This window comes from Thunnus maccoyii, chromosome 2, assembly GCF_910596095.1.
Source record: "Thunnus maccoyii chromosome 2, fThuMac1.1, whole genome shotgun sequence".
NCBI classification, from domain to species: Eukaryota; Metazoa; Chordata; class Actinopteri; order Scombriformes; family Scombridae; genus Thunnus; species Thunnus maccoyii.
Window position 1 is genome coordinate 35,467,850 of NC_056534.1, and position 13,349 is coordinate 35,481,198.

General features: G+C 39.2%; 1 protein-coding gene and 1 non-coding gene across 2 annotated transcripts; one reads left to right on the forward strand and one right to left on the reverse strand.

Moving 5' to 3' along the window:
• Positions 1–307: 307 nt before the first annotated feature.
• Positions 308–11,010, reverse strand: ttc26 (tetratricopeptide repeat domain 26). The gene is made up of 18 exons (XM_042398916.1): positions 10,656–11,010; positions 10,368–10,511; positions 9,376–9,468; positions 9,013–9,127; positions 8,266–8,315; positions 7,689–7,834; positions 6,238–6,409; positions 5,782–5,856; positions 5,564–5,666; positions 5,165–5,220; positions 4,035–4,088; positions 3,867–3,930; positions 3,671–3,759; positions 3,274–3,357; positions 3,113–3,182; positions 1,961–2,067; positions 910–1,043; positions 308–681 (listed from the first exon to the last, which is right to left on the reverse strand). Exons 1-18 carry the CDS (start codon positions 10,656–10,658, stop codon positions 567–569), a joined length of 1,674 nt encoding a protein of 557 aa, XP_042254850.1. The 5' UTR covers positions 10,659–11,010; the 3' UTR covers positions 308–566.
• A 483-nt stretch (positions 11,011–11,493) lies between these two features.
• trnar-ccu lies at positions 11,494–11,566 on the forward strand. The gene has a single exon. It is a non-coding gene; the product is annotated as a tRNA-Arg (tRNA).
• The last annotated feature ends 1,783 nt before the right edge of the window (positions 11,567–13,349 follow it).

Here is a 13,349-nt window from a genome sequence, read left to right on the forward strand (position 1 = left end):
CCCTTGATTATTTCATAGAATAAATAGAAAAACTTCATCTTTGACATAATCCTCAAACATAAAGTATATAATTAATTTTTCTCTTGATAATTCTATTTATTTTGTTCCTTTTCTTTTTCCTTTTTCTAAATATGTTCATATCTTGTGCTTCATTTCTTTACCTTCATTGTTTTTCCCTTTCTTGATCTGCAAATTGTTTTTTTATTTTTTATTGTTTGATAAAAGGTGAGGAAAATAAAAATAAAAATAAATAAATAAAAACTGAGGAAAAAACTTTATAAATGAATCACTGACAGCGACCCAAAAGTAATTTTAAAAATGCATATGTTTTATTACAAATATACAGTTACTCAGATAATTGCAATTCAGAGCTTACATGTTGTCAATACAAAACAAACTACAGTATAACAGAGATAATAACTTCATATTTCTTTGCTTCATGTGGTATAGACATCGTTCATACCATTATTTCAAGTGAAATGACCACTAAACCACAAGAACTGTTGATGTCTGCATAAAGTAGCTACTGTACGTCTGTAGCGAGTGAAGCTGAACGCCGAAGGCAGTCATGAGAGGAGGACTCTGTTGTCTTTCGCCCACTTCCTCAGAGCTCTGATGATGTATTCAACCTGGGGGTTTCCTGAATTTCGAAGCAGAAGCACCACCTCTTTTAGCGTCTCCCTGGTACACAAACAGGATATGTGAGGAAACCAGATTAGATTAAGAATGCGCCATCACTCACGTTTCTTTTATCTTTGATTTAGACGTCCCACCGACAGTTTGAAGCATGTTCTTTGGACGTGGAATGTTTCTTTGACAATGATGATGTTTTGCAAGTGTGAAGCCAAACTTTTCAAAAATGTGAAAAGATAAAATCAAGATTGACATTATTGCGCAGGACGAACATACTTGGACTCTTTGTTCGCCAGTATGAGCTGGAAGATGCCGACACATGCCCCTCTCTTGCCCTCCCAGTAGTTGGAGCCTGGGTCCAGTTTCTCCAGTGCATCGAATGCTTTGGCTGCGTAGTAGAACTGGCCCATCTGAAATCAACAGGATGTGATCATGAGCACCTCATGCAACACGCAGACTTCCCAGACACAGATTGAAACGCCTCGTTACCGAAAGAGCATTCTGTCTCCGCTGAGAGGTTTTATCTGGAACAATACGTGTTTGTGAAGTCTGCTCACAAGTTTGGTTGCAGTTCACAATATGGTGAAAGAACTTTTTTTGAAAAATAACACCTCTAATGACACGAGTTAAAATGTGCTTGTGCAAGATGTGAAGATAAAAAAAATGGCCAAAATGGGGCTGTAGGAAATATCACAGAGAGAAGTCAAGATCCACAAAGATAAATCTGATATTTAGAACCAAATCCCCAATTAATTTAGTCTAGAATCAAGCATGAAGCAAGATTGATCTTAGAAGGACAAATACATTAATTCAAGAGGTTCATCAATATACAGTTAATCAGCAACTATTTGATAATAATCTCAATTGACTCAATAGACTGTTGCTTGGATGAAACAAGTGATTTGAAGACGTTGCAGTGAGTTGTGTCTTACTTTTATAGACCAAACAATTAACTGAGAAACTATTCAGCAGATTAATAAATGATGAGAAATAATAGTTCATTGAAGCCCAAATTCATACACATTTTTTTTCTCTCCTTCAAGCATTTAGGCCTTGTCAACTCAATAAATCACGTATGAAGATACAGTATATATACTGAATGTATGTGACACATCTGGTATGAAATCGACATGCTTTGGAAATTTGTAGCACAGACTGAAGGGCCTCTGCCTTCAGCAATAAATCACTGTAATCTAACAGAGAAATATGAAGCGAGATGTAGACGTTCGCACAGTTCAGTTACACATAAATGTACCAGGAAAAAAAAAGGGAAAATACATGTGTTTCCATTCAAGTGGTCACCATAGATGAATGAGGATGCTGTCACCTTGTAGCAGTCGTTGGCAATGAGCTGAAGCAGACTAAAGGAATCGGAGGAAGTGCCCATCTTCAGATAGAGCTCCCAGGCAAGCCGACCCTTCTGGTTCATTATGTCTGACAAGAACAAGACGAGTGTTCAGTAATCCATCATTCACAGGCAGTTTCAGCAACTTTTATAGATTCAAATTTGAAGAAATATTAACCGCCTGTGGGCAGGTTTTATAGATGTGGATTAAGCCGAAGGAGGAAAAATCTTTTAATGGAGATTTCCATTTCTTAGCACAGCTGAGAGCAACATTAGCTGTGTGTAAGAGTGACCCTGAACTCCTCAGGCTAGAAATCTGGTAGTGATTCAGATCTCAGCCTCAGTGAACAAGTATAAGGAGTTCCTCGGTCTCTTTTTCTCCAACTTATGGTCTCTTGTTGTGCTGGCTTTGAGAGCATATGTGTTGTCTCTCTAAAAAGGCCTCGCCTTTGTTCAGCTAGTGCCAAATGTAACAGCGAGCCTTTTGGTGAAAACTACTTATAATATATGCAAAATGTCGACGTGCTGCGTATCGGAGCCTTTTTCCTAAACAAACACCTCACCAACGTTTGGCATTTTGAGCCGGTGTGCACGTGCTGGTCGTCTGCTGCGTTCAGGACTAATTTTAAGATTTTATGGATCATTTTGACAGAATCAACAGACTCTGTGCCAAAGCATCGCCTGAGATTTGTTCTCAAAACCAACAGTTAAAGAGTCTGGACTGATTCCTCTAATCTTTTTTTAAATAATGCATCCTATTAGTTCTGTTCTTATGTAACCACGATTTCTTTGATACATTGAAATTGTATCTCCTGTTTAACTAGATTTCATCATTGATCCATTTCATAATTGTGAACTGCTGCTTTCTAATCTTGTGTTTAATGCTTCACTTTGTTATTACGTCTTTATTTTAATGTTATTGCCTCTGAATTTATACAAATGTTCACATTTTCTTTTATGCACTCGTTTGTTTTCAATTCCTTTTAAACTCTAAATGTATTTAAAGCACTTTGAAACTGCCTTGCGTATGAATATGTACGCTATATAAATGAATTTGCCTTGCGGAAAAGATTTTTGTAATCAAGCATACTGCACCATCATCATCATCATCATCATTATGACGGCTATACATACAGCAGCGTGCCAGCCAGCTGAGGTAAACATAGTCATTCTTGATCTTTTCACTTTGAATCAGCAGAAAAATCTGAAAGAAAAATGAAAAGCGGTCAAAAATAACAGTCAATAAGCTGTCAGGATTAATAATAAAGCAGCAGCTCCGTCGACGTTCGACGTACCTCTTCTGCTTCTTTGTAGTTGCCGAGGGCTGCTTTAGCCTGAGCGTAGTTGAAGTTGAACGTATCATCATTATAGAAGTAACCCTGAAAATAGAAAAGTGCAATTATGCAAGAATACACAAAAAGGTTGAGTGCCTGCATATCCAGAGAAAAAAAAAAGTGTAGGAACAAGTATCAGCTTTTTGTTGGTAGCATGAATCACAGTGAAGGTAAGAAAAAAACACACATAAATGTTCTGCGTTTGTAAAGCACCACTTGAAGTGACACTATTCACCCGGCGCGTGGGAGTCTTTTTTTTTTTCCATCTTACATACTGATACCACAGTAAAGTAATAACTCTGTGATTCTTCACTTGAACAAATCATATAATGTGTTCCTGGTACTGAGCAACACTAACCTTGACTGAGTTGAGATATATAAGAACATCTTCAAACTGTCTCAAGAGGAAGAAGCAGGAGGCCATGCACTGTCTGCCGGGAATAGTGTCTGAAAGGGGAAAAAAAAGAAAAGAAGAAGAAAAAAAAAAAATCACACACACGTTTGCACAATTTTTCTTTAAAGCATCAAATTGATTAAACTTCTATTCAGTGTACCGCATTCACTGGCTGAGCCTCCGACCAGCTGAAAGAACTGCTGAGCAATTTTCAAGTGATCCCTCTGAAAGATAAAAGCGCAGCGACACACACACACATTTGTCTCGCGCTCACTATTATCACATCTGTTTTGCATGTAACTCTTTACGTGTAACAGAAAATACTCACTGATCCAATTTCTTGTCCCAGTGCAGCGTTTACCACTCCTTTCAAAATATACTCCTGGGAAAATAACAGAAGATCAGAAAATGTCATCAGCTCTCTGTGTGTCGTCTCTTCATGGTGAAAGAATTTCAAAATGAAAATATTTTTTTCTTAAGCAAGTCAAATATTGCTTTTAAGAATGAAGTCAGGGATTTATCGAGCATTTGAGGTCTTTTCTTCGTTCCTATTGCGAAATCCATCAGAATCCACTTCAACAAGTAAAGAAACACCGTCTCCGCCAACCAGTCGGGTTGCAGTTTACATCCACGTCTGTCCAGACTTATAATATTTGTAGTGAAGACTTTGAAGGAATTTAATAAAGATCAGTGTCACCAATTCAGTATCCGACCAAATGTGGTCATAATCTTCCCTTCTGTTCTTGAGTTACCGCGTTCAATAACGGCCAGAAAAGTGTTTTTGCAGAACATTATGATGTCACAGTGAAGTCGACCTTTTGGATATAAAATTTCATCATTTTATCCTTCTAGACGTCTGTGACGTTTGTCATAATTATCATATGAATTCAAAACGTATTTTGTGAGGTCACGGTGACCTTTGACCTTTGACCACCAAATTCTAATCAGTTCATCCTTGAGTCCGAGTAGACGTTTGTGCCAGATGTAATGAAATTCCCTCCAGCCTGAGATATCGCCTTCACCAAAACGGGACAGATGGACAGACAACCCGAAAACATAATGTCTCCGGCCACAGCTGCCGCCGACGCGGAGGCATAAAAAAAACACTTAATCAGCTTCACGTTTTGAGATCCAGGGGACGTTAAGTCGCTCTGGAAGTTGAACAAAAGCGGTCTGAATTATTAGTAGAGCAAGAACACATAAAAGCCCTTCATTTAATGTGGAATGATTAAAACATATTCATTTTAACCATGATGATTCACCACCAAGCCTGTAAAAATAAAGATACGAAATCTACAAACCATTAAAGTGAAAACACTATTATCAATATTAACCCTGATTACAGCTTTTATTATTAATATTAGACTGAGACGGGGTCGATCTGGAGTCTCTTATTGCAGCCAAACAGATAAATCACCCTTGAAAGAACAAGTGAAGCATCATATGAAAAATCATCACCTGAGGTGTTGTCGGCACCAAATCCTGTATGAGGTTGAAAGCTTCCTGGACATCGTCTGGAAGTATAAAACAGAGCATATGAATCCCGCTATTGGGATACCTTTGAATTATACATCACATTAACTGCACCATGAAAACACAGATACAGCATTTACATAAAATGTTGCACGATAAATGATAAATATGGCAGTGTAAACTAATTATACTGCATCTTTCTTTTATTCATAACTTTTCTCTTACTAGTATAGTTGATTAGTAAATTAAGGTCTAAGGATCCGGATCGTTAACAGTTCACTTAAAAATCCTGCAAGCAAATTTCATCTCAATAGGAATATTTTCTCACTTTTTTTTTTGTTTGTTTGTTTGTTTGTTTTTCAGAAAGCTACCACGGCTACGCACCCTGTCTGAGATAGTAAATGACCAGGTTGAGTCTGGCCTCTGGGATCACATCGATCAGAGGAGGCAGCACCTGCAACGCCCCCTCCCCACCGCGAAACACCACCTGCAGCACACAGGGGAGAGATTCAGAGTGTGGGAAAAGTAGCACGTTAGTCACTAGCGTCTGCACACACCGGCTACAGCTACACACTCGCGGTTTGAGCTTGTGAAGAGCTTACCAGGTTGTGTCGGATAAGCTCCTTAGCAAACTCAAAGGAGCAGGAGGAGATGTCGATTAGGTTCTTCAACTCCGCCTGAGAGGGGGAGAGAGAGTGCACACACACACACACGAGTCAAGCCTACCACCGTTTACTCTCCCTGTAGAAATTTCAAGGGCAAGCAGGTAATGATTCCACTGTGATGGTGCATGCAGGGATAAGTAAAACATTAAAAAACTAAGATCTCTAGTGAAGCATTAAAATATTAGCTCCTTCCCACTAACAGTTACAGTCCTATTGATTTGATTTCTCCATTTAACACGCCTGGGGTTTCTCTGATGGTGCATAGAGCCACAAACATGGATAGGGATTTAGTATTACATTGCAAGGAAATAAGGAAAATAGTTTTGAGCAACCAATTATTTGGCAGATATCTTTGCAACAGACGTGTGTGTATGTGTGTGTGTGTGTGTGTACCTCCGCTGCCTTGCCATTGTAGAGCCTGAAGTGGTTGCAGGCCTTGAGGTTGAGGGCTATGGTGGAGTCAGGCATGCTCTGCAGGTACACAGCCAACACCTCCTGGGACACATCATAGTAGTCCAGCTTGTAGTAACACAGAGCGACGTACACTTTCAGAGCCAGGAATTCTCTGAAAGACCAGATGTAAAGAGGGTGTGAAACCAGATTCTATTCATGTCGCTTTCGGTGAAAGAGGAAATACTGCTGTCGGTGTTTTTGTGATATTTGTTTTTGCATTTAAATTTTGTACCAAATGCATAACTTCCTGTTATGTTTTGTAGCCGCTTGGAACAAGTATTTTGCAAATGTTAAACATGAATTGAATTATTCACTATTTTCGATATAATAGTAGAACATGGACAGATCGGTGAAGTCTCGGATATGTTTGGATTGGATGTGTTGTGGGACAGCGAGCCGGTAGAGGTTCTGGAGGACGGGGTGATGTGGTGACGGGAGCAGCAGTGGGTGAGCAGGCGAGCAGCTGAGTTCTGGATGTACGGGAGTTTATTTAGGCGCCATAAAGGAAACTGCTGCAGTCGTCAGTTCTGGATGTTATGAAGGATGGATCAAAGTTTCGGCAGCAGAGAAGAAGAATGATGGGCGGAGACCAGCAATGTTTTTTAGGTGGAAAAAGACACCGGTGCTGGTGATTTGATTGACATGGTGTTCAAAGGAGATGTTGCTGTCAAAAATGATTCTGAGGTTGCAGAGTGGAGTGGTTTCTCTTCCAGTTGATTTAAGCATTTCAAATGTCAGATAATTGTATTTTATGATAACAAATCTATTTATAAATAGTCAGATTTGTATTGAAATCTCATATAGTATACAAAAGTCATCACAGGAACAAACAGACACAAGTGAGGAAACACCTGAATGCCAAAAATGGGTTTTTACAAAGGAATGGATACTTGCTACCCTAACCCTTAGGAAGTAGGCTGGTACTGCTATAATTTACCAATCTCTGATGTAAATACATATATTTTGGCCTAAACCTATTTTCATATTGTCGCATATTTCTGTTAGCAATCAAAAGAAATAAGTACAGCTAATTTGTATTCTGATAAAATGTGTGCTCAGAGATGAAGAGGCCTGCAACTAAAGCTGGAAGATCTACTGTAAACCTCATGAGGATCTCAAGGGAAGTGGCCCAAGATATCTAGTGGAATCAAAGTCTTTCATTTTGTTAGCCTTGCTATTACAGATATATCAGCATTACAGGAAGCTACCTCAGCGAGTCTGCTGCACTGACACTTGAATTATCTTTATAGTTTCACAAGACGTGAAGTGCACATAATCTAATGCTCTTCCATTAACACACTCACACCTGTCATGGTGGTGCTAAGATGGCACACATTGTGCTAAAGTGCAGCAGGACTGTGAAACTCATTTAGCAGAGCAAAAGACCAAACCTGTTCTGCAGTAGAAGTCGTTTATAGATGTCTATAGCCTCCTGGTAGTGCGAGCGCATGTAGTGGATGGACGCCAAGCTCAGTTGGTCCTCTGTCACATCCTCCAGGTTCTGATGGAAACCCATCAGCCTCTTCTCATCGTTGAACTGAGGCACGATACGAAAAGACAACAGACAACAGAAGGAGACATCAATCAGAGGTGTCATCAAGATGACACAGAAAGGGAAATACTGGGTGAAAAGAAAATACACCACAAAGCACTGCACAACAAAGGAGAAAGATGTTATCAGGTCTGTGTTGAGATGAGAAACAAAGAGAAACGCACAGTAAAGAGAAAGCAAACACAAACGCTGGAAATACCACTAAAATGTCCTCATTACTGAGCTCAGATGAAAGAAGGTGGAATAAACAGAATCAGTATCGTACAACATGAGCACAGACCTGCATGTTTCTCTCATTTTATAACCACAAACTTACTGCAGGGCTGCTCAGCAGACGACTGTTAGTGATTCAGTGATGCAGAAAAGGAAAGAAAAGTTAATATGTAATAGTGAAAACACTTTATTAGTTCTCCAACCTTGTGAGCCAAGTGGAAAAGGAGCCGGTTTTGGAGAGGGGACACTGGCGCTACAGAGACAAACAAGAGACACCAAAAATAGTCAGACAGCACGTCAAATGAGAATAATTCATAAACATCATAACCTTGTTCTCAGCGATCAGTTCGTTGATCTGGAGAGGAAATATTTTATGTACCTCTAGTTCCAGAAAAATCATCACAAGAAAAGCTCCTTCATTCACTATAAAAGACCACTTAAATAGAACTCTAAGCACACTCGGGCTGTATTTCATGGTTTGTGCTGAAAGAGCCAACACCAATGTTACACATCTGTTTGTCGGCCTTTTGTGTCTCCAGATGGAGCTGCATGAAGTCTGATAAACTAAGAAGTGACCTCTGTAGCTGTAGTGTCATCATTACATAGTTTGTCCACCAGAGGGCACTGACAAGTCGATTTTTCAGCTGTGGGATGTCCCATTTATGTATCTTTTAAATTTAAAGGGGGAAAAAAAGAGATTAAGTGAGACATTTTTCTTTATGGTATTGCTAGTTTATATTGAAATCTCTTCAATAAAAATGGAAGAAAAAAATGTTGTTGTTTTTTTTTTAATGGGATGATACAGTTTATTACTGTTAATAGTGCTACACAAAGCTGGTGAGCTGGAGGGTTTTTTTCCCCAAATAAAACTGTAAAAAAAATCTAGATCAACGTCAAGTAACTAGTGTACAAAGGAGGAATTTACAGATGTGGTCAGCTGGAATGCCTACCTTTAGATGCAGCCTCCTCAGCCTCTTTATAGAGCCCCAGAAAAAACAGGGCACAGGCCAGATAAACCCACACATGAGCAGGACATTCAGGGTTCATGGTCAGTGACTTGTACTCCTGTCAGAACATGACATGGAAATATGACAAATGATATCAGACACACAAATATAATATGGAAAATAAGGAAAAGTAAGAAGATAAGTTGAGTGGGAAGATTAGTATATTCAGAATACTACGCAAAACTGACAGTCACATCCGTATACATTTGTCAGACAGGTATTCAACATTTGAATGTAGGGTATGAAATTAATATGAAATTTTGTGTATCCAGCTACACAAACACACTCATATACAACAAAAAATACCTCCATAGATCTCTTGTAATCACCCAAGTGAAAGGCGCAGAAGCCAATCCAGAGGTCTGCATGTTGTTCTTTCTCTCCAATACTTCTCTGAAACTGGAGATGAAACAGCACACATCATCATCATCATCAGCAGCAGCAGCAGCAGCAGTAATACAGTGTTGTCTGTTAATCTATTCCTGAGACTTTAATTCTAGGGTACGACACAGAATAATCTTCAGGAGGCACTGCAGTTGAAAAGTGCAGCAAGTTATTCATTCATCCGCAGGGGCCAATCAGCCCTAGTCTTCTATGATAATACACTGAATATTTTTGGGTTGGGGACTGTTGGTTGGGACATTTTTCACTGTTTTCCAACATTTTATAGACCAAATGACTAATTAATTAATTGAGAAAACAATCAACCCTAAACAGCCCTAAAATAAATAAAGCTCTTCCCCTATACCTACTTGACCCGTTCGCCTCGGACTTCAATCAATAAAGTATTACTGATATATAACTTGGACTCCGAGCATTGCTGCTCCCAGACTGTGAAACAGTTTTCCCCTCACTGTCAGATACATATCACCATATATCACCACTTTTAAATCCTGTGGCCTTTATAGAATCACTTTTGAGTCACCCTAATTTTTTATAGCATGATAAAATTATTAATTTTGTCTATTACAATTTACTTATCTATTTTGATTGTTTTGTTTTAATTATTGAATACTATTTTACTTTTTTCTGCTGGTCAACTTCTGTAGTTTTTGAATGTGCTCTATAAATAAATTTGACTTGACGTGAACCAATTCCTTAGACTTTTTTTATTGGGCTTCTTATATTTCTTTATTTCACCAGTACAACCTAATATAATGATGTGTATAGTGAGGGTTGAACCCTATCACTTCTAGTGAAGGATGACCTGAAAAGCCTTTAGTACATAAGTATTATCCTTATTAATGAATGAGATGAATCTCATTTACTTTGTCATACTACAAGTAGTGTGAATGTACCTCTAACAGTGTCAAGGCCCCAAGGTAATCTCTCTGTTGCAGGTATTCCTCCAATTGGGGAACCTTGGTCTTGTTTTTCTTCTTTTTCTCACTGATGCTCACAGGTGTCTCTCCTCCCACGGCTGGCTTCACGCGTGAGAGGATCTAAAAGAGTGCAAAACCACAATTTGATTTCCTAAGGTTATGACAGAACTTTGAGGCCAACATGAACATTCCTGACATGTATGAGACATGTCAATGCTCCTGGCATGAAATTATCAATTGACAAAAACGCTAACGTTAACTCACCATGTCGACAACTGTTTCTTAAAAGGAGGCGACAGCTAGCCGAGAATGGCTGGCTTGTTTATCTCTAACCAAGGTAACGTTGGATGCTGCTGTCTATGAAAACAAAAACTGTTAGTTAGCGGTTACGTTCGCTACCCGACGTTAAGTTTCAGCAAACTAATGTCATTTTTCGTTAAAATCAACCAGATATCGCCACCAGATGGAATTACACCCTCTTATGACTAACATGGCCGCGTTAAAATACAAAAATGACACGTTATTCAGTATCTCTTGGGGAAGTCTGCTATGTAGGACCTTGGCTAGCGCTAGTAGCTAACAGACGGTTTACCCCCAGCATATATTCATTCTTCCGCTTTCATATTTTCAAACTAAAGGCACGAGCAAAGGCCCTGTAAATGTAGTGACGCCGTTCAGCACTATTCAGAGTGAAGTGTCGATGTAATCCGCATCACAGCCCTCCCGTTAAAATCTCTGAGCGGGCGGAAACCGAAGCAGGAGATGGCACACGGATAAAAAGCTCGTGTACTGTTTTAAACCGCTTTAAAACAGTACACGCCAGTGACCTTTATTTTGTAGTCAAACAGAGTTTAATAGGAAACTGCTCGTGTGAAGCTTCACATCTCAGAGCGATTTGTTCTTTGTTGCCTAGCAACGGAGCAGAAAAATGGCTGCGTAGCGTTTTGACGTCTTTTAAATAATAAAAAATATATATTTCTTATACAAGAAATAGCTGTGAAATATTATTGTACACCAGATATATTAATTGTTTGACAAATACACAGTTCTGCGTTGTACAGACATTTTAAATCTTATATTTTACAATAAATTTATCACAATTGCCCCAGTGGCCTAATGGATAAGGCACTGGCCTCCTAAGCCAGGGATTGTGGGTTCGAGTCCCATCTGGGGTGGATCATTTTCAACCCAAGAATGAACGTAAAGATGATGTCCTGATTAAGAACTCTACTCCCAAATATCCTGCAATTAAATAAAATTCTGAATGAGTGTATTGATCGATGGAATTTCTGAACGTGTTAGTTGAGAATGTTACACACTGACTGATGCTCATGTTCCAGAGTTGTTTCCATGCACAATGAAATATAATCACAATATGAATGATCCATCATTTGTTGTTGCTGCTGTTATTGTATCATTGTATTGAATTATATTGTTTATATGTATTTACTTGTCAGTGTGCGCATTTACATAAAGGCTCATCTAGGACCAGGCTTTGAAAACTGCTGTGCTATGGAGCACTGGTCCATGTTTATCAACAACAACATTGAAAAAGACAAAGTTTTAGGAATAACCAGCCAACTTTGTCTATTTCTCGACTCATAGTGCTGTGCATTTCACATGTCTCATGTCATGGACACGGCTCACTGAAAAATGTGTCAACACAGTTAATATAGAACAAGTGCAAGAACTATGCTATTACACTCAGGCTAAATGTTCTAGAAAATCCCGACATTCTACCGTGTGCATAAACATGGCGGCCACATGAACCAGCAGTTTCCTGTTAACTACAGCCATCTCATAGCTCATCATCCACACAGCGTTTACAGACTGAAGAGAATAATATCTGGAAGCTAAAATACTGACAGCTGCTGGGTAATTATGCCACATGATCAGGCAGCCACTTTTAATCAGCTGGTCTGCATTTCATTAACAGTCCTTGGGGCCAAAGATGACATTATCTTTAGCTTCAATTTCTGCCTCCCTCATCCTTTCTCCTATGAACGAACACAGTAAGCCTCACAGTCGAAAGCCTACCAATGTGCCTGCACATGGGTCTAATCCCATCACTAAAGAATCTGCTGAACCACTGAGGCCAATACAATTGTTAAAGTACTCCGAGTCAACGCATTGTGGGTTCCACATGGAAACAGTGCAAGATGGTGGTTTTCATGTAACAGGCTCAACAGAGGGAAGAAATCCAGTAAATGAAAGAATAAAGGAGCTTGAGTATTTAATGGTGTAAGTGTGGCTCAGGTCACTAATCAAACCTGAGTCATAGGACAACAGTCCTCATGGTGTTAGCGAAAACCTGCCCATGTCACTGTGACACACCTCTGACATAATCGCCTGGTTGCTTAGCACAATCCAATAAGCTCCTCCTGGTCACTATCCCCCCCACCGTAAATACGATTATAGCAGTAATTATAAGCAGTAGAATATACAACAATCTCCCCTGCAGATCTACACAATCTCACTAATATTCGCTGCCAGCCTAATTTAGACGCCATCCTCCCTCTACTTATTCATTTCAGCCTCCTTAATGTAAGATCTCCAGCTAATAAGACTTTTATTTGCAATGATTTTAGTACTTCACCTCCTGGTTATTAACTAGCCCAGAGCCACAGGTCGGGGAGGTGGTCTATCTGTGCTCTTTAAAAGCTGTTAAATGCTCAGCGATTGACCTGAGAGTCTTCTCATCCTTACATATGTGTTTTCTTTCAAAATGGTCTTTGGAAATTCTCTGCATCTTCATACAGAGACCACCCGAGTCATCTGGTTTTATAAGTGAATTTTATGAAGTACTCTCCACCATCGTGGCAAAGTATTTTAACATACGTGTCTGTTGCACTTGAAATCCATTGGTTATAGAATTTATTGACCTAATTGATACGTTCAAGCTTTCACTTTCTCTACACATAATAAGGGTCAAACCCTCGACTTTACGCTTTCTGGCAT